The sequence below is a fragment of the Sorex fumeus genome, unplaced genomic scaffold (genome assembly GCF_029834395.1).
Source record: "Sorex fumeus unplaced genomic scaffold, SorFum_2.1 ptg000024l, whole genome shotgun sequence".
NCBI classification, from domain to species: Eukaryota; Metazoa; Chordata; class Mammalia; order Eulipotyphla; family Soricidae; genus Sorex; species Sorex fumeus.
Window position 1 is genome coordinate 50000977 of NW_026606081.1, and position 21182 is coordinate 50022158.

The 21182-nt window shown below is 60.1% G+C and overlaps 1 protein-coding gene across 1 annotated transcript; it reads right to left on the bottom strand.

Moving 5' to 3' along the window:
* Window positions 1-388: 388 nt before the first annotated feature.
* NUGGC (nuclear GTPase, germinal center associated) lies at window positions 389-20627 on the bottom strand. The gene is made up of 17 exons (XM_056113898.1): window positions 20546-20627; window positions 19572-19680; window positions 18224-18449; window positions 17356-17574; window positions 15830-16039; window positions 13318-13493; window positions 11675-11693; window positions 11348-11437; window positions 10518-10623; window positions 8587-8720; window positions 6726-6890; window positions 6142-6299; window positions 4826-4964; window positions 3735-3843; window positions 2537-2673; window positions 1962-2052; window positions 389-561 (listed from the first exon to the last, which is right to left on the bottom strand). The coding sequence occupies exons 1-17, from the start codon at window positions 20625-20627 to the stop codon at window positions 389-391; spliced, it is 2343 nt and encodes a 780-aa protein (XP_055969873.1).
* Window positions 20628-21182: the final 555 nt, after the last annotated feature.

Consider the following 21182-nt stretch of genomic DNA (forward strand, 5'->3'; position numbering starts at 1 on the left):
CCCACGGGGGTCAGAGGGTGACCCAGAAGTTGAACAAGGTAACTTGTAGATTCTCAACCAGTCATCCTGGTCTAAGAGCCCTGTTGTCACCCCAATCAGGAATCGCCTCCTGCTCTCAGACCCAAGACCCCCTGGAGTTTTACATATTTCCATTTTCCCAATGTTGAGGTATTGTCGAGGCGCGATGTTCTTGCCCCTATCCCCTACAGCTTCAGCCCTTCCTTGGGGCTTCCAGAGAGTTCTGCTGACCGTCGCACAGTAGCGAAAGCTGTTTTCCATGGCGGAGGTGCTAGATTGAGTCAAGCTGGACCCCCAAGCCCACCTAGTTGGGAGATGTGCTTTATTGGATTAAAAACACCACCACCAGTGCACGGGTAATTGAGGGGTCTTACTCGAGCTTGCTCTCAGCCCCTGAGGGAAGCTTGGGTCCCCGAGGGCCCGGCTTGGCTGGGCTCCCCCTCAGGAGGAAGTCCCGCATGCCCCTCCTTAGCGTGGCATCCTCGGCCACCTCCCGCAGGCCTCGCCGCAGCCGCTCCATCTCCTTGTACTCACTCTTGATGTCTGTGGGGGAGCAGGAGTCAAGGCAGGCACAGTCCCTGCCAGAGACACCCCAGCACGGCTGCCACAGTGATGCCCGCGTCCCAGCTCTGAGTGCCCCAGATCCCTGGCCAGGATGGAGGAGCAGGGCCTTGCCTCAAGGCTGCTCTCTGGGCAAAGGTGAGAGACACCCCACCCAGCCCCGAATCAAGATCTGGGGGGTTACGGGGGTGCTCAGCAGCTAGCATGGGGGAGCCCCGGGCTCCATTCCCAGCACCACACACACACACACACACACACACACACACACACACACACAGAGTGACAGTACATTGGGGAGGGTGCTTGCTTTGCATGTGGCTGGCCCAAGTTCCATCCTCAGCACCCCATATGGTCCCCCCCAAGCACTGCCAGAAGAGATCCCTGAGCACAGAGTCAGGAGTAAGCCCTGAGCACTGCTGGGTGTGTCCCTAAACATGAAGTCTGGGAAGTCCTGCAGCCTCACTCATTGCTGGTCGAGGGCTCAGTAGGAAGAGGTACAGGGTTTACCCTCCACAATGAATTAGCCCCTTATCGTCTCTGCTCCCGCCCCTCCAGGTGTTCCCCGATTGGCATCTCTTGTCCACCCTCATGTGGATTCGACCTCCTGTAATGCCCTGGGTATTGACCCAGAGATCATTCTGGATGTCTCAGTGGGTGTATCAATGGGGGGGCGGGGCTCCCTCGTGATGCTTGGGGGTCTGGGGGCCCCTCCTGGCAGCTCTTGGCCAGCCAGGCCAGCGGATCAATCTGAAGGTCCGAGGATTAGAGGCAGTTGGAGGTCATGGGGCTGCGGCCTCCAAGGCCACCCCAGCAATGCCCAGGAGCCTCAGGGGCTGCACCCCATGGTGCCTGGGGGTAGGGGCGGCTCTGGAGCTCGAACCACGCCAGGCGCAGATGTTTGTCCCCGCCGGGGTCCCACGAATGAGGCTTGCATGCAGCCAGTGGGTTTGAGCTGAGCACCTGCTGGTCTCACCCAGACGGCCGGAGGCCAGGGTGATACTAAAGGCTGGTGCCCTCTCCCCCAGGTGCTCTGGGGATGGCAGGGTGCTGGGAGTGAAACCTGGCCAGCCACCTGCAAAGAGAGAGCCTCCCCCCCGTCTCTCCAGCCCTCCCTCTGGACTGACTGTGATGGTCACGTTCCCAGGTCACGTTCCCAGGGCACCTGACCCCGGGCACCTGCACACCTGTCACAGCTTCCCCGAGTGCTGCAGACTCAGCCCCTCCTCACAAGTGCGGATTCCCACCCCCGCATCCCCTCTGTCCTGGCCGTCCTCCCCTGGTCTCCATCCCTATCCTGGACATTGCCCTGATTCCGTGGCCCTCAATACAGACGAGAGCCCCCCATAGATGGGCACTGGGGTCTGCCGAGCTCAGAGACTTACCCGGCAGCTCCATGCAGTGGCAGCTGCCCTGGGCCGCGGCGAGGGTGAGCATGGCACCCACGCTGCCCTTCACCTTCTCCGAGATTTCCTCCTGCAAGACAGAGCACCAGTCTCGGCAAGGGGCACAGCCAGGAGGGGGAGGGACCCCCAGCACCAGCCAGATGGGCTGGGTCCGGTTAGAGTCACACCCTGGCCACACCATCGCCTGGGGGGTCGGGCCAGCCCCAGGCAGGCTGACGAGGAGGCGCAGAGATGGAGAGACACTGCTGGGAGCGGCTCCCCTAGCCCCCTCCTCCAGTCCCCCCCACTCATGGTCCCCACATGTCCTTGCTGCCCAGGGTCCTTCGATGGGTGGAAACCCTACAGCCCTTCTCTGAGCCTCCCACCCCTTTGCCACTGAACCCCAAGCCTCCGAGGCCGACCAAGCCCCTCAGCTCTGGTCTCAGACCAGCGGCAACCTCCTTCCCCCCTCCCCATCCCCGTTTGCAAAGCAAGGCATCGGCACTGTTGGGGTGCAAAGGTGAAGTCCCCTGCCCCCGCGGCCCCTCCTCCCTGGCCCTGACGACACCCAGTACCTGCAGCTGGACGCACTGGAGCCGCAGCCTGTCCCGTGCCCTCTCAAACATGCCCCCCGCCACCTGCCGCTCCACGCCGCGCCAGACGGTGTCCTTCAGCCGCTCGCAGGCCCTCTGGCCCGTGATCTGAGCTGCCTCTGCAACAGTAGTGACCACGGTCACAGCACGGCCAGACGAGGCACTCCCACCCCCCACCATGTCTTCAGAGCCGTGCGTGGCTGTGCCACGGGACACGTTCTGGGGAACACGGTATGCACTGCGGAGCGTGGCCGCCACTCCTGAGGGCAGTGCCCACGGCCTCTACACTGGGACTGTACCCAGGGACCCCCATCCGCATGCCTGTCGTGAACCCAAAGGTCATCCCTTAGGGCTCGGGATTGCAAACCTCTGCCCACACATGTGTGCGGATGACACAAAGTGCATACATGCACGCAAACACTAGTGTGAACACGTGTTGTGCGACACATACGTGTGCATGCACATCAGAAGGGCTGCTCACACACAAGCACATGCATGTATGCATGTGGTGCTTGGCTTAACACACAAGCATATATATGTGTGTCTGTGTGGCACGGATTGCCATGCACCCCCCATTTCTCGCCATGCACCTGATTGTGTATGTGTACTCATACACATGTGCATGCAAATGGGTATGTGGCTGGTGACTGCACAGACGTAACATGTGCCGTGCATGTGGCTGCATGCGTGTGTGACTTTCCGTGCATATTTCATGTGACTTGGCATGCACATACACAGTTACAGGGTGCACACATTCTGGGGCTGCATGCGTGTACATACACGTGTGCCCATGTTGCTTGCGCTAGCAGAGGGAGAGAGTTTCGCACATGAGCCACAAGGACCAGTGTTGAGATTGTCGCTGTCGTTCAGGGAAGGGGCGGAAGGAGCGAAGGCCGAGCAAAGGCAGAGCCCGCCCGAGGGGTGTGGAGGTGAGTGGGAAGGTGAGCGGGAATGACGCCCCGAGAACTCCCACAGCCTTTGGTCGGGGCTCGCTGAGAGGCAGGGAGGCACGTGGACAGCGAGAGGCCCAGTCAGAACCCACAGAGGGATGAGGCACACTAGTGACCTGACCTCTGATCCTCTTGTGCAGGGAGCTGAGGGGCAAGGGGCAGGGGGGAGGGGGCTCAGAGCTGGCACCAGCACCCCAGGGGAGCGTGAAGCCCTCACCCACCACACCCACCTTGGTAGCTGGCCTTCAGGTCCTGCTGCATGGAGGCCCGGAGAGACTCGTAGACCCGCCTCTTCCCATGCAGGATGCGGCCCTCCAGGGCCCCCAGGATGGCGCTCACCTGTCAAGCCACAGGACAGACGCCATGGGACCTCCTGGGACAGGCAGGTCAGCGTCCCAGGGCCCCTCCCACTGGCACTGGGGCACGGTTGGCTGTGCCCATGTCCCTGAAGCTGGGCGGCCAACAAGAGCTCTGTGCTCGGCACCTTGAGACGCCAACGTGGGGCCACGACCTCGTGCCTACAGTGGCCCCCATCCTTGCTTGCTGATCTGACCCTGGTCACCTTGGGGTGTGCACCTGCTTGTCCAGTATTTTCGGGTGACTCAAGCCAGGTCTGTGCTTGGGTGGGGGTACCCTCTAATTCATACACTTAAGTCCTGAGCCCCCAGGGGACAGGAGGAGGAGATGGGGGGACCTTTGGGGGCCTCGGGTCAGAAGGACACTGCCTAATGGGGACACGCCCCCAGGCCCTCAGTGTTCAGAGCTGAGGGGAAGCAGGGTCTTTCCCACCCCTGGCCAGTGGCGCAGTGCCATCACCACCGAGGGCAGCAAGGGCCAGACCAGAGCCGAGCCCAGCCCCGCTGAGGGCAGCACAGGAATCCAAGCGAGAGGCCTGGGAGCGCCCCGGCATCCACCTGATTCCCTGTGGCCTGTTTCCTTTCTCATCTGGGGACAGGACTTTGGGTCACACCTGGAAGTTCTCAGAGGTTGCTCCAGGCCCGGTGCCCAGGGCTCCCCACCCCCAGGCATGCTCGGGGGGACCATGTGGTTCTGGGGATCAAACCCAGGGTTCCCACATGCAAAGCAGCATTGAACACTTTGGGCCTCTCCCTGACCGTCTCCAGATCCCGTGACCCAGACTGCAGAGGCTAGGTGGGGTGTGACACCCCCCACTTCTCGCCATGCACCTGCCAGTGCCCTCCAGGTCCACACCCGGGTTCTGGGGGGGGCAGGGGACGGCAGAGGACAGTGGGCAGCACCCCACCCTGCTGGAAGCTGAAGCCTCCCCCCAAGCCCAGGCCGCCTCCTCCGCCAGATTCACCTCCTGCATCAGGAGCCTGTGCTGGCCACCGCCGCCCCTCCGGCCGCTCTTGGCGCCCACTTCCCTCGTTTTCTCCTGCAGGGAGCGTTTAAAGGCCTCCAGGCACAGTGACAGAGCCGAGCCCTCAGCCTGGCCAGCCCTAGAGAGAAAGTGAAGGGCAGGGGGTGAGGCAACAGCAGCCTCAGGAAGGGAGGAAAGTGGCCTTTGTAAAGGCCAGGAGTCACGTCAGTTGACCCTCACCAGCTTCCTTCAGGGGGCCAGGTGCAGCCAGCGCCCCTCACAGCCCAGACCTACGAGCTCAGAGAGGGTGAGGCACGAGTCCAAGGTCACACAGCGAGGAAGTGTCAGAACCAGGCTTTGGGACCCCTGATCTGTTCAACCTCAGAACTGAAAGCCATGCCCCGGAACCAGGCTGGGGTTTGAACTGACCAACGTCCCCCGAGAGAGGAGAGAAGGTCCCTCCCGGCTGGCCAGAATGAGGGTGGTGGAGGGGAGATCTGGAATTCACCCTGTAAGTGAGTGAGGGGCTGTGGGGAGCCTGAGCTCAGCTCAGGGGGTCTGAATGGAGCAGCCTGGGTGGGGTGGTCCAACCTGCCTGGGGCAGCGGGGGAGGACGGGAGCAAGGTTGGAGCAGGGATGGGGGGGACGGCCAGCCAGGCTGCAGGGAGAGGGGGAGGGGGGTGTCTCTTGATGGAGAAAAGGACGGAAGTCGGGAAAGGGCGTGTGCCAGGGAAGGCCACCCTGCTGTGATGATCCTGCCGAACCCAAAGCCAGCCCAGAGGCCTCTGCCAGCTGCTTCCTCCTCGTTGCACTGGGAGAAACGCAAGAAGGGCGAGTATTTGCTTAGCCCTAGCCGTCTCCAACCAGAACTCCCCGTCCCGGGAGCAGAGCAAGTCGGCCAGAAGAAACTCTCCCCCACACACCCCCAGCCCTGCAGGAGGCCTGTGAAGCCTGCCAGGCTCCCAGCAAGTCCTCCGACCCGAAGCTTGCATTGAGCTTTTCCTCCTCGGCTGGCTGAGCAATGCCCTGGGCACACCTCAGTCCCAAGGGCTGGCCCTTGGGTGCCCAGGAGTGAGGGCGGCAAGAAGCGCCTTGCATGCGCTGGCCAGGTTCAGTCTCAGGCACTGCCCAGGGGCCCCTGAGCACCCCAAGGGCGATTCTGAGCACAGACCCGCAAGTGAGGCCTGAGCACTGCTTGGTGAGGCCCAATGCCCCTCACACAGATAACAAAGAGTCACAATGGAGGGCCGTCCCCCCAGCCCCCACCCGCCACCCCGCCAAGGCCCAGCGGGCGCACAGAGGGAAAGCGCATTTACCCGAAGAGGCGTCCAAACACCGGGTCCACCTGGTCATACATGGGCTGAGCCAGGGCCTGGTTCAGATCCGTTCTCGGCAGGTGCCGGGACGCATAGACTCCCCCTTGCAGGCATGCGGCTCTCAGGGTCTGGTAAAGGCCCCGGTTCCCCTGTCTCCTCTGTGGCAGCAGGAGAGAAGCAGGTTCAGGAGCGCAGGCAGCACCCTGGGCTGGCACTGTGATGCCAGCGGGCTCTGCAGGGCATACTCCGACAGCAGCAACTCGCTACGCTTGCATGCCCGCAGAGGCGGGTGGGGTGAGAGCTTAGTGCCTCCGCTGCAGAGAAACCCCCAGCACCAGGCCGCACGCACACGGGAGGGGAGCTGTCCCCCCACAAGACCCCGAGACCTGACTCTACCCTGGGAGTCTGGTCCCCCCGTGGTCCCAGCACCGCCTGCATGCTCCATCCCTCCCCCATGCCCTCCTCTGCTCTCCATTGCCCCCCCCAAAGCCAAGGGGTCCTGAGACAGAGTCTGGGGACCCGGGTGGGCCGGATGGGGGGGACCCTCCCGCGAAGTCTGGGCCTTCCGGGCGTGGCTCACTCACTGTCAGGCTCGTGGCCAGGATCCGTGGGTAGGAAGCCCGGGCCGCCCGCACCCCAGCTGCCAAGGGCTGCTCCAGGAGTGCAAAGCATTGGCCCACGGCCTCGTCCAGCTGCCGCACCTCCTCTTCGGCGCACCTCCGCAGTTCGCTCAGCGGCCAGGGCTCCAGCTACGGACAGGCCGGGGTGGGGGGCACGAGGAGCATGAGCCCCCCTCAAGCTCCCCCGACACACCCCCTCAAAGTTCCCTTCTCCCCAGATGTTGCTTTCATGAACCAGCAGCCCTCCTGGGTCAGTGGAGGTGGGGGGGGGATTTTCTGGGGTCGGCAGTTGTGGGGTGCAGAGCAGGGCACTGGCTCCCCTGCGGCCCTACCTCCCGCCCCCTCACCCCCCGGTTTGTGTGGTGAACTGGCCCCACACAGACCGCCTGCCCGCCCGCCCGCCCGCGCTTGGCCATGGCGCCACCCACAGCCGACGCTGACGCCCCCGCTCCCTGCCCTGCTGGGAAGCTGGAAGTTTCGGGAAATTGGATGGTGGGCCCCTTCTCCAGGATATCACGGGACAGAAGGCAAATTGGGAAAAGCTCAGATTTCAGGAGAGGTTTTTGACTCTCACGGAACCGGCCCAAAGACAGCATAAGAGAGAGGGTGAAATAATGCACACAAGGAAAAGGGGAGAGAGAGAGAGAGAGAGAGAGAGAGAGAGAGAGAGAGAGAGAGAGAGAGAGAGAGAGAGAGAGAAGTGCCTGCCGTAAAGGGAGGCTGGGGTAGGGGTGGGGTGTTGTGGGATGGTGGGAGGGAAATGGGGGACACTTCTGCTGGGAAATATACGATGGTGGAGGGATGGGTGTTGGAACGTTGCATGACTGAAACCCGACCATGAACAGCTTTGTAATGTCTATCTCACAGATATTCAATAGTTTTTTTTTAAGTATTGTGGGATGGGTCTGGAGCAATAGCACAGTGGGTAGGGCATGACCCGGGGTTCTATTCCCAGCATCCCATAGGGTCCCCCGAGCACCGCCAGGAGTGATTCCTGAGTGCAGAGCCAGGAGTAACCCCTGAGCATCGCTGGGTGTGACCCAAAAAGCAAAAAAAAAAGGATTGTGGGGTTCATGCCTGCTTCAGTCCGCTTAATCAGTGGCTAAATAAATGGCAGTGCTCCTACATTTAAAAAAGAAAGAGAGAAAAAGAGAAAGAGAAAGAAAGTAGAGAAGAAAGGAAGAAAGAGGGTGAAGAAGACAAACATTTGCTTCCTCACCACTTTCATATCAGAATAAAATTGGAGGGAAGGTCTCCCAAAAACACGGCTTAGGGGAGCCAGGGGCTTCTCAGCTACTCTCAGCCATGAGGCAGTGGTTAGAGTGAGTTCCTGGGGAGGCGGGGCTCCCCGGGCTGCACCCCCTGCCCTGATCCTGGTGAAGCTGGGGGCCCTGTGGTGTGGGGCAAGGGCCAGAGCAGGGGACGGTCCTGCAGGGCTGGGAAGGGGGAGAGGGCTGTCTGTGAACCGCCTGTCAGAGACACACCTGACTCCTTGACACAAGCCCGTGTCCCTGGCCGCATCTCTGCTCCCTTCCTTCCTTCCCCCGACCTGCGCCCCTGTCCCTTAGTTGCCGATTGGACATTTGCCATGAGCTGGTGCCCTCTGGCCCGTGCCCCCCCCCGGGTGCCACCGTGGTCTCTGTCTCCTCACCGCCCATCTGCGTTTCCCCGCCCCACCCTCCCGCGCTGCAGTTCCTCTGCTCCTGTGTCCTCTCAGACTTGAGCCAGAGCAGCCAGGACAGCACCTGACGGTCCCAGGGAATGTCCAGGGCAGCGCGGGGACAGCCCGTGTCGGGAGGCGGGGAGTGAAACAAGGGTGCCCTACCAGCAGGATCTCCGGGCTGCTGAACGTGTCCATGAGCTGCAGGAGGCCTCGTGCGTCCTCCACGAGCTTGTCCACCCGCCTGCGCGTCCTGTCCAGGAGCCTCGTCCAGATGTGCTCCTGCAGGGCGGGGACCTCTGCGGGCACATGGGTGGTGAGGCAGGTCCAGCAGCAGGAAGAGAGCAGGACTGAGACCCCTCACCGGGGCGGGAGGTGGCCCCCTGCCAGCTGGCCCCCCAAACGGATTATTCAGGGCTGAAGAGGACTGGGGGGGGTGCGCTCGCTCGCTGTGCATGTGGTCACAGGGTTCCATCCCTTGCATTCCATAGGGTCCTCTGAGCACCGCCAGGAGTGATTCCTGAGTGCAGAGCCACGAGGAGCCTCTGAGCATTACTATTTATTAATAATAGGGGCTGGAGCCCTACCCTCACAACTGGTAGAGCGTTTGCCTCACACGTGGCCAACCCGGGTTCATTCCCAGCATCCCACATGGTCCCCCAAGCACCTCCAGGAGTGATTAATGAGTGCAGAGCCAGGAGTAACCCCTGTGCATCACCGGGTGTGACCCAAAAAAGCAAAATAATAATAATGGCACTGGCACTGGCACTGTCCTCCCATTGTTCATCGATTTGCTCTAGTGGGCCCAGTAACGTCTCCATGGTGAGACTTGTTGTTACTGTGTTTGGCATATCGAATACGTCACTGGTAGCTTGCCAGGCTTTGCCGTGCGGGCGTGATACTCTCGGTAGCTTGCTAGGCTCTCTGAGAGGGACGGAGGAATCGAACCGGGTTTGGCCTGGGTTGGCCGTGTGCAAGGCAAATGCCCTACCTGCTGTGCTATCGCTCCATCCCAATAATAATAATAATAATAATAATAATCACTATCACTAACACCCCATTGTTTATCGATTTGCTTGACCGGGTGCCAGTAGCATCTCCATTCGTCCCTGTCATGTGCTAGTGTAGCCCAATGGCATATTGGGGCTCTTTCAGGGTCAGAGGAATGAGGACCATCATTGTTACTGTTTTTGGCATATCTAATATGCCACGGGTAGCTTGCTAGGCTCTGCCGTGCGGGCGGGATACTCTCGGTAGCTTGCCGGGCTCTCCGAAAGGGATGAAGGCTTTTGGGGCAGCCTCTAATCACTTTTATGGGTGTTCTGGCGGTGCTCAGGGGACCCTATGGAATGCCAGTCAGGCCTATATGCGGGCAAGATACTCTTGGTAGTCTGTCATGTTCTCTGAGAGCAAGAACTATACAATAATAATAATAATAATAATAAATTATATTACTAATATCATGCTGTCACACTGTCCTCCCATTGTTCATCGATTTGCTCGAGTGGGCCCAGTAACGTAACTCCCAAACAATATTAATAATACAATTTATATAAATAATAAAGTTTATATTAGTAATCGCAGAGTGTTTAGGAATCACTCCTGGTGGGGTTCAGGGGACACTATGGGATGCCAGGAATCGAACCTGTGTCGGCCACATGCACGGCGAGCACCCTGACCACTGTGCTCTTGCTCTGGCCCTGTCCACACCCTGTCCACACCTCTCGGAGGAGCAGTGAGGTGGCCAGGGCGGCTGTCAGCAGCTGCCCGAGACATCAAATAAGGCACAGGCTGCCTGGGCCCCGGCTCTGCCCTTGGCGCCTTGGACAGCTGGACCCCAGTGTCCTTCCCGGAACCTCAACTGTTGGCGTTGTCTGTCTCTAGCCGGGCTGCAGGTGAGAAACATCTAACCCTGCGCAGCCTGCGGGTGCCAGGTCCCCGCCAAGCCCGGGGGTGCCTAAGAGTCTCCGGGAGGGCTCATCCTCCAGGTGAATGCTCCTCCCTGGGCGGGATCCTGGGGAGAGGCTGAGAGAGATACGGTCCATCCGTCCCTCAGCCTCATCCCCCCACTAGACGGCCCCTGCGTGGGCCCTTACCCGTCTCTGCCTCCGCCAGCAGCGTCTGCTGCCAGTACTGGTGGGCGCTGACCGTGTACACCAGGTCCGGGGCTTCCAGAAGCTGGGAGTCAGCGGGCAGTCTCCTCTGTAGCGAGGACAGGCGGGGCAGAAAGATGGCCACGGTCAGACGCCCGCTGACCTGGCCCCCAGGGCTGTCTGGGACCCACAGACAAATGGATGGCAGGAAATGGGGCAGAAGCCTCTGAGGGAGGAGGAGCTCGCGAGTCGTATCAGTTGGAAGGAAGCGCAGAGAGAAATGAGTTCTGGGGCATGTCGCGGGGGGGGGGGGGGGGGCAAGCAGGGTCCCAACAGTGAGGCAAGTGTGTAAGTGTGCTCAGATCACCCCTGCCCGCTCTCAGCACCTCCCTCCTCCCTCCCACCCTTGTCCCTCCCTCCTTCCTTCTTCTTTCCCATCTCTCTTACCTTCTTCCTTCCCTCCCTCCCTCCCTTCTTTCCTGCCTTTCTGCCTTCCTGTCGTCTTTCCTTCCTTCCCTCCCCCATTCCCTCCCTCCCTCCCTCCCTCCCTCCCTCCCTCCCTCCCTTCCTTCCTTCCTTCCTTCCTTCTTTCCTTCCTCCCTCCCTTCCTCCTTCCCTCATTCTCTCTTCCCTCTTTCCTTCTTCCCTTCCCTCTCTCCTTTCCCTTCTCCTTCCCCATCCCCTTCCCTTCTCCTTTCTTCCTTCCCAGCTCAGGGAACCTTGGGGGCACCCCCTGCAGCCCTGTGATCCACATTCATTTCTGGAAGCCAGCAGGGTTAAAGCTGACAAGAGCCTGGGGCAGGAGGCTGGGGGGGGGGGGGCAGTCGCCTCACCTGGAGCTTCTCCCTGAGAACCCTGTTCCACTGGCGCTTTATGGTCTTGTTTCTCTCCAGAACAGCCTCCCGCTGACTCTGGATGGTTCCCTGGATTGTGCAGGGGAATAAGAAGCCCAGGAGTTGGGGGAGCTCCGTGCACCTCGGGTTAGCTCGGCCCCAAATGCGGGGCCACAGGTGCACACACCCGGACACTCCTGCTCTTCCCGCGTCATTACAAAGGACAGCCCTGTGCGTGCGTGTCTGCTGACGGCCGCACGCAAGTCTTGTGTCTCATCACAGCCCCGGGAAGCTCCAGAAAGAGACACGGAACCCGCCGGTACTCACGTTTCCCGCTTCTCTCTCCCTGAAAGGAGACGGGGAGAAATCAGTTAGGGCAGGTGGGTCGGGGGGCTACCCTCGGTGCTGTGGGCTTTCCTAGGACCCCAGCCCCCGGCTCAGTCAGAACACAGCCCCCCCCCCCCCCCCCCCCGTCCTCAGAAGGACCTCTGGATTCCCAGCACACTCAGACGCCGACTTCTCTCTCCCACACCCTTGGGACTCTGAAGTGGGGACCGCACCTCACCCAGCACCCAGCCCAGGCTTAGTAAGTTCCCCAGATTGTCTTTGGCATCCGGGGAAACCCCGGGTGGGAGTTGGGGGTGGAGAGAATCTTGGGAGGGGCAGGAAATGTTGCTGGAGAGTCTCGCCAAGACCAGGAGACTGGGGAATGGGTGGCAGAGGGGGCCTGGGTTTTGCCTGTGAGAGACCCCAGGATCCATCTGTGGGTCCAAGGGTCCCCCCAGCACTGCTGGGTGTGGCCCCCACAACAGTAGCAGGAAGGACAAAGCTGGCAGGGAGGGGGGCAGTTCCCTGTTTCCTCATCTGAGTGCCCCCCTGGGGCCCCCTGTCTGTGTGGGGTGAGGGAGCTGGGGGGGAAACACTGGCTTTTCTCTCTCTCTTTCTTTCTTTCTTTCTTTCTTTCTTTCTTTTCTTTTCTTTCTTTCTCTCTTTTCTTCTTTCTTTCTCTCACTCTGTCCTTTCTTTCTTTTTTCTTTTGATTTTTGGGTCACATCCGGTGAGGCTCAGGGGTGACTCCGGACTCTGCACTCAGGAATCACTCCTGGCAGTTGTTCGGGAACCATATGGGATCCCAGGTAGGAAACCCTGAGTCAGCCGCATGCAAGGCAAACGCCCTCCCCCCTGTGCTATCATTATGGCCCCCGGCTTTTCTTTCTTTCTTTTCTTTTTTTTTTTCTTTTTTGGTTCATACCCAGCAATGCTCAGGGGTTCCTCCCGACTCTGAACTCAGGAATTACTCCTGGCAGTGCTCGGGGGGACCAAATGAGATGCTGGGGATCAAACCCGGGTTGGCCATGTGCAAGGCAAATGCCCTCCCTGCTGGACTATTGCTCCGGCCCCAAACACCAGCTTTTCTGGCTGGTTACTGGACACAGAGACAAGCCATCCCACACTCAGCAGGGGCAGAGACCACCCAGAAACCACCATGCAATGGCGTGTAATGGCTCCACCTCAGGCCCCGGGGGCATCTCAGCTTAGAATCAGACTCTTGGGAACCCCCTCATCTAGCTACTAGTCTGACCCTTGAGACCTTTGACCTCCAGGAGTATCCGATCTCAGGTGTCGGCAGGTCTGAAACAGAAGCTGGTGGTGCTTCCAAGTGGTGCTGGGTGGGCCAGCATTGCAGAATAACACTCCTGACTGGTAGGGGGCGCATTTCCACTAGGGGGGACCGGCAATGCTCTGGGCACCTCCCTCATGGGAATGGCACCCAAGAGCGGAGGAGGAGACTAAACACAGCAGATGGAACAGTCCACCTGAGAGTGAGGAAAGCACCATGAGACTCCCATTTCCAGACATCACTTCCCTCAGTCTCCGAGCCCCTCCCCAAGCCCTACATCATGTGCCAAGGCCCTGTGGTCACGTCGCTGCTGCAGCTGCTGCTGCTACTGCCCAATCCTGCTCCGTACCTGAGATGCTCTGCCAGGTGGAGTTTGTCAGTCTTGGTCACCACCAGGGCCACGTGCCTGCAGAGGCCCCGCTGGCAGGCCCTGATGCTCTCGTCCAGGAGGGCTGTGGGTGCGTGTCCCCCTAACACTCTCTCCACGTCGCTCAGCACCCAGATCACTGAGCACTTGTCGATGGTCTGTAAAACGGAGGGAAGGGGTGAAAAGCAAGGGGTTAAGCCAGGCTCACCACCCTGCTGGCCAGGGGACTCAGCACTTAATCCAAGCCCCGCCTGGCCTGCACTTGTTCTAGAGACGCTGTGAAGTGTCACTAAGGAAGGCCCCTCTGTGGCCCCCAGCGCCTGCCCTCACCGGCCAGTGTGTCTCAGACTCCCTCAAAGCCCGCCACACTGTGAGGGATGGGTGACCCCGAGTTTGGCTCCTGGTCGGCCTCCTCGGCGCTGGAGGTGGACAGACGGGTGCAGACCTCCCCGCGCAGCCCCACTCTGCCCCAGCGCTCTGGGTTCAAGCACCCTCGCTTTGCAGCTGGCGCCAAGCGGGCCACCACCAGGAGACTATAGGGTGCCAGGAACGAGCAGATGCGTACTGGCAAGGCCATGACTGTGGAGCACAGGTCACTAGCTGGTGGACAGGGCCTGTGGAAGGTGTGGCTCTCACAGGTGTGGCTGGGGACCTGTTTTCCGAGGTCTTGCTTCCTGGCCCCTTACATATAAATGAAAAAAAAAATGGATGGGTCTGACACATGGATTGGGCGCTTTGGGGGGCTTCCTCAGAGACACAGAAATGTGGAGAGACCGCAGGACTTGCAAATCAAATGATTCCATGAACTGAGGTGATTTTGTCCTCCGGAGGCCCCTGGGCAGCAGCTGGCAGCACTTTCACCCGCTCTAAGTGGTGGGGGGGGGGGGGAGGCAAGTGCCTTCAAGGCTGGGGGTGGGGTGCTGGACGCCCCCGTGGTGCCTGCCTGGCTGAGGACTGTCTGACCCCGGCTGGCCGCGTGCTGCCCACGGCCACTTGTCTGTACCCACAGAGACTTGCTCAGATTCGAACCCCGACATCTAAAAACTGATTTTGTAAAATGGGGTTGGAGCCTCCCAAGCCCCGGCCATCCGCTTCCCCCACAATCCATAAACCTCTTGCCCTCGTGGGTCATAGTTTACAAAGGCCCGTATCTGGTCAAACATCGTCCTGCAGAGACGAACATAAAGACCGTGCCTGAGGCTAAGGGTTAGTCCCGGCACCATCACCACCAACATATATATATGGTTCAGAGAAGGGAAGGCACTTGTCTCGCATGTGGCCGGTCCTGATTCCATCCCTGGTGGCCCTTGGGCAGAGAGCCAGCAGTAATGAGTACACCCGGAGCACCGCCCGGCGTGGCTCCATCTCCCCCTTACCCCACCCACCCCCCAAAAAATATTTCTCTTGGGCTCCTTTTCTGTCCCTTGTTCACACATCTGTTGCTGCAGGGATTAACCCCAGGCTGGGTGCCTATTGAGCAGAGTGGGACAGTGGGGGAGGGGGGTAGGAGTGACAGGGCCAGACCCCCTCCAGGTGCAGGCAGGAACCCCTCGGGGCCCTGTAGTGACCCCCATCCCTGTCCAGGAGCAGTCTCTGGCTTTCCTGGGGTGTGGCTGTCACGCTGTGCTCCCCCTCCTCCGTGTCACACAGTGCTCCCCATCCTCCGACCCCCTTTCCACAGTTCTTTCCTCCCTCCCCCCACAAACCACTTTCACTTCCCAGAGCAACCCCAAGCCCTTCCCTATCCGGTTTCTCTGCCCCCCCCCCACCTACCCCCGTAACCCACCGTAGCTTAGAAGGCAGCGCATAGGGGTGAGCCATAGCACAGCGGGGAGGGCATTTGCCTTACACACGGCTGGCCCAGGTTCAATCCCCGGCATCCCAGAGGGTCCCCAGGAGCCCTGCTGGGAGGGATCCCTGAGCACAGAGCCAGGAGTCAGCCCTGAGCACCTCTTGGGGTGGCCCCCAAACCAAACCAAACCAAACCAAACCAAAACAAAACAAAACAAAACAAAACAAACCCAGAAGACAGTGCTGAAAGCCCTAAGAGCCTGGCACGCACGGGCCAACTCAGCCCAGCATGAGTGCAGCGATGCTGGCTGTAGCCCTGCTGGCCCTGAGCCTCACGGTGGGGGTGGGGGGGCCACAAAAGACCTGAGGCCAGGAGATGGCTCACAGGGCGGGACACAGGTGGTGAGTGCAGCAAGCTGGGGATGCATGGCGTTTGAGTGCACCAATCCCCACGCTGCTGCTCTGGGCCCCAAAGCAGCAAAGCAAAGACAGAAGCCGGCAAGAAACTCGGCTCTCCTACAGACCCCAGGGAGGAGAAACTCAGCTGCCTCGCAGATGCCGGGGGGCGGGGAGGGGGGCGACACAGCTGTCCTGCAGACCCCAGGGGACACAGCTGTCCCGCAGACCCTGGCAGAATGGGCCTTGGAAGAGCCCTAGCAGAAGCACACGACTGCGGGGCAGACAGAGGCGGAGAAGCCATTACCTTTCTCCACATCTCCTCCCTCCTGCCGCCGAGGTCGCCCACGTCGGGGATGTCCAGCAGCACCGCCCCTACCGGCAACTGGTGGGATCTGGGCAGCGCCACCTCCACGTGCTGGACCAAGGGCCAGAGCCGGGTCTCGGCCTCCTCCCACTGCCCGTCTCCGCCCCGGGTCCGGATGTAGGGTTCCAGCTCCCGGGACAGCTCTGCAGCCTGCAGAAGGCGGGAGTCAAACCCCCCATCCCCAAACACACACACACTCGCCACTGGTGGGGTCACTGAGGGGGCCCTGGGAAAAGGGTGCGCCTGGGTGCAGGGGAGAGATGAGGGAAGACATGCCCCTAGAAAGACCTTTCCCACTCCAGAGCGAGCGGGGCCTCCCTGGGTCAGAACCCGTCTCTCCACAGTGTAGACAGAGCCCAGCTCTGCAGGGACAGGCCCTGCCTGCGCGGCCGGGGAAGGCCTGACTGGGGACAGGCAGTGACACTGTGACCGAAGGGAAAACGGACCTGGCGTGGACCCTTCAGGGCTTTAAACTCCTGTCTACCCAGCACAACAATGGGCTGGAGTGATAGTCCAGCGGGGAGGGCGTTTGCCTTGCACACAGCCAACCCGGATTCAATCCCCGGCATCCCATATGGCCCCCCGAGCACCACCAGGAGTAAATCCTGAGTGCAGAGCCAGCATTCCTGTGCATCGCCAAATGTGACCTCCCCCAAAAAAATCCCCAGCACAAAAATATCATCTTGAGCTGTGGACATATTAAGATCTATAAAAACTTGAGGTGGGAGAAAGGGATTTGGGCCCCGCCCCATGAGGCTCAGGGGCTATTCCTGGCTCAGAACTCAGGCCTGACCCTGTCAATGCTCCGGGAACCAGATGTGGTGTCGGGGATCTGAGCCGGGGTCGACGCCATGCAAGACCTTAGCACCTGAGTGATGGCTCCAGCCCTCGAGAGCATTTTATGATGGCAGGAGGGATGAAGAACCTTCCAGCCTGTTCTTCACCCTTCCATGCATACCTGGAGATAGGGATGGCTATAGGACAGTGAGTCCCGGAGCAACGCCTCGGGAGAGGGAGGATTTGGGGGCATGGTGGTATTCGGGGTTCGGGAAGCCAGGTGGGAAGTCTTCAGACTGTTGAGGTCTATTTCTTAGCTACTGGGGATGTAGGGATGGGGAAATTTTTCATCGTGGAATTAGTTAAACACAATAAATGGGTAAGGTGCTTGCTTTGCATGTCATTGACCCATGTTTAATCCCCAGCACTGCATATGGTTCCCTCCGAGCACAGAGCTGGGATTAAGCCCTGAGCTCTGCTTGTGTGGTCCAGCCTTTGCCTCCCACCCCTGGGAAAGCAACAAACTTTGTGTCAGTCACTAGTTACATGCAATTTCCTAGGAGCCATGCAGCAGGGGGCAGGATGCAAAATCTATACATGATACACACATGTGCACACACAGTCCACACACATACACACGCACACACATGCATGCACATACATGCACATACTACAGACTCTGGCATCACCTCCTCCGCCTTGAGGGTGATGACCCTGGACGTGGGAAGGTTCTGGGGCGTCTCCCGCAGCAGCTCCTCGTAGCTCCTCTGCTCGGCCCCGGGCCCATACACCAGCTGCAGCTTCCACAGGGCCTCAGCCACGTCCTCGTCCCCATCCTCAGGGCCCAGCGGCGCCCTCCCTGCCCCCTGCAGGACCCGGCTCAAGTGCCTCAGCTCCTCCTTCCACTCCTGCAGGACAGGACAGGCCCAAGCCATGACCCAGACGCCCTTGAGACCAAAAGGGGAGCCCCTGGCCCAGTGGGGACCCCGTCATCTCCTCAAACGCGGGGTCCCCTCACCGGCCCCCTTGTTCTGTTGGCAGCCAAGTGGGGCCCCTGGATAGAAATGGGTCCCCCAAGTCCATCATAAGTGGTGACAGGGACAGCTGAGACACCCCCCCTCCAATCTGGTCTTATTGAACTTTGAGTTGGAGAAGGAGGGAGGGAGGAAGGGAGGGAGGGAGGGAAGACAGGGAGGGAGCGGGGAAGGGAGAAAGGGAGGAAGGGAGGAAAAGAGGGAGGGAGAGAAGGAGGAAGGAGGAAGGGAGGGACAGAAGAAAGGAGGGGGAGAGGGAGATAGGGAGGGAAGGAGAGAGGGAAGGAAGGTAGAAATGAAGGAAGGAGGGAGAGAGGAAGAGATGGAGGGAGAAAGGGAAGGAGAGAAGAGAGAAGGAAGGGAAGGAAGAAGGGAGGGAGGGAAGGAAGGATGGAGAATAGGGAGGGAGGGACAAACAGAGTGAGGAAGGAAAGGAGGGAGGCATGGAGAGAGGAAGGAGAGAAGAGAGAAAGAAGGCTGGCAGGGAGAGAAGGCGGGGCTGGAGGGCAGAGCCGAGCATCACCTGGGCCGAGAGGAGGTGGACCCTGGCCTCCCAGTGCTGGCTGTGGTGGCAGCTGGTCTGCAGGATGCAGGAGGCCCCGGTGGCGCCTGGCCCAGACACCGGGAGGAGCTGTTCTTGCTGGAGGAGGGCATTGATGAGGGAACTCTTCCCGGCCCCTGTGCTGCCCAGGACCCCAATGTAGACCGGGTCCAAAGGCGGTTTTTCAATCAGGGTGAGAAGCCGGTTTCTGGGTCCGGGTTGAAATGCACATTGTCAGGGTCACCAAAGCCCCTGAAAACCCAGGGGCTGCCCCCACCCACCCAGCCCATCTCAGAGACCCTTGGGGCTGCCCCCCACCCGCCCAGCCTGTCTCCCAGGTTGTGCCCCAGTCCATGTGAGATCTGGGGGGGGGGGGGGTGGGATCACAGGAACCTCTTCAGATCCTGGGTGCTGCTGCTTCCACACTGTCCCAGACAATGTCCCTTTGGGACATGAAGCCTCATCTTTGCTGGGAGAAATGACCCGCGGCCTGGCAGTGCCAGCCCTGGTGGTTTGGGGCTCAGGCTGAGTCTGGAGACAGCCAGAAGTGAGCAGGGAGCCAGGCTGAGCTGGGGAAACAACTAGGGGTCGAGCAAGCATGATGCTAGGTGAGCACCTCCCTGTGCCCAGAGCGAGTCATGTCCCGACCCCAAAACAACACACCTTTGACCCTGGAGATAAAATGGGTGCAGAGGGGACATGTCATTCAGAGGGACACTGGGTATTACAGAGCTGGGTGGCCCCACCTCGTCCCATGGGGGCACCGGCCCTGGGCTCAGGTCACACAGGGCACAGACCCTATGGCTGGGCAGTGTGTAGCCAGAACAGACCCTCAGTTGCCACAGAAAGGGGGTGACAATGCCCCCGCCTGCTGATGAACGCAAGCTGAGATGCTTCTAGCAAGTTCCCCAGCCCAGCAGTAACTCAGTAATAAGACCAAGGCCCCAGTTCAGGCACTCTGGACCTTCTGCCATAGGGCCAGCCTGGAAATCCCTCTGGGTGAGTTGATTGACTTATTTAGTTATTTTGGTTTGGGGGCCTCACCCGTTGATGCGAGCCCAGGGTTCCATATGTGGTGCCAAGGATTGAACCCAGGTGGGTCATACTCCAGGCAAGCACCCGTCCTGCCAGCCTAGGGCTCCTGCCACCCATTGGTTATGGAGAAGAGTTTATCTGCACTCAGGAGTCACTCAGCAAAGCGCTGGCCAGAGAAGGCCCATGTCCTCCCCGTGGGGCCACTGGGAACCGTGACCTGACCCTTAGGGAGAGGCATTCTGTCTGTGGTGGGATTCCCCAGTGCCCCCATGAGACGCGCCGCTGCCTCACTCACAGGAGATGTGCGGGTCCGGGCGGCGCGGCCTCGCCCAGGCAGACGAACTGGAGGAGCTTCTGGTAGGCCTTGCTCAGCGCCGCCCTGGTCCGGGACTCCAGCCTCTCATCTGAAATCAGGGCAGACGTCAGCGCCGGGAGGCACAGCAGCTGAGCCCCACCAGTGAGCCGCGCCTGTCTGCTCTGGCAGAGAAGGAAAAGGCGTGAAAAGCCAACGCAGGGTTGAGGCGCTTCCTCACGTACTGTTGACCCAGGTTCAAGGGTTTAAGTCTCCCGCAACGCAGCGGGTCCCCCTGTCAGAAGTGGTCCCTAAGCACAGAGCCAGGAATTTTTTTTTTTTTTTTTTGCTTTTTGGGTCACACCCAGCGATGCTCAGGGGTTACAACTGACTCATGCACTCAGGAATTACTTCTTGCGGTGCTCAGGGGACCATATGGGATGCTGGGAATCGAACCCAGGTCGGCCGCATGCAAGGCAAATGCCCTACCCGCTGTGCTATCGCCCCCATCCCGAGAGAACCACTCTTGGGAGAAGCTGGTTCTGAGGAGACATCAGCCCTCTCGCCCCATGCACACACTTTGCCAGAGGCTTCCGATTCACCCTTCTAGAATCTTCTCTCCCTTGGTCATAAGAAAGAAAACAAAAATTAAATTGCAGGAAAAGTATGTCAATGCCCACTCAGGCGCCAGCCCCGATTTCTGGGTGGTTGTGCTGCAGCCGCTTCCCACTCCGGGAGATGCTGGTCAGATCTCAGGGCTGGCACAGGCTGAGCCCCGCCTATCCGGGCCTCGGTCCCCGAAAGATCCTCGATTCCAGCCCTAACCCACCTCCTCCTCTTTGGGACGTGTGGCGTCAGAGCCCTCGGTTTCTGAGTTTTGGTTTGTGTGGCAGTAACTGGGGCTTAAACCTGGGGCCACACACGCACAAGGTGCCAGCTCCCCCTCAGAGGCAGCCTGGGGGGCCCCCGACACTCACATTCCTTCAGCACATTCTGCTCCACCCGGGGACATGGCCGGGCCCGCTGCTGCTCACTAGCCCGTCTGCACCTTTTCCTCATCGGCTCTTTCCGCCCGTCCGTGGCAACTAGCGCGAGACAGAGATTGGGAAGTGAGTGACTGGGCGGGCGCAGGAGAGCTGATGCTGGGCGCCAAGCAGAGCCTGCCGCTGAGAAATGTCCCCACGGTAGGGCTGGCCGGCGCCCTGCCCTGGCTAGAGCTGTCCAGGGCCACTGCCTTCGGGCCAGTTCCAGAATGCAAAGGCCACGTTGTCTGCCTGAGACGCCATGGGATGCTCCTCACCCACAGCCCAGCCTGGGAGATTGACCTGGTAGGCCTGGGAAGCCCAGCACGGGGCCCAGAGGCTGAGCAAGTGACCAAGGCCTGAGAGAGAAACCCAGCAACGGGCAGAGCAGAGGAAACAGGGCCCCTGGCGAGGGTCGCCCTCTCCCTTCCTAGAGCTTTTTGGGCTCTGGATCCAGGCACAAGAGGATGAATGAAAACGTAAGCAATACAGGAGATCTTCAGGGAGGGGTGGGGTGGGATTAAATGGGATGGGGAGGGGCTAATTTTTGTTTTAGGGTCAGACCCGACAGTGCTCAGGACTGACTCTTGGC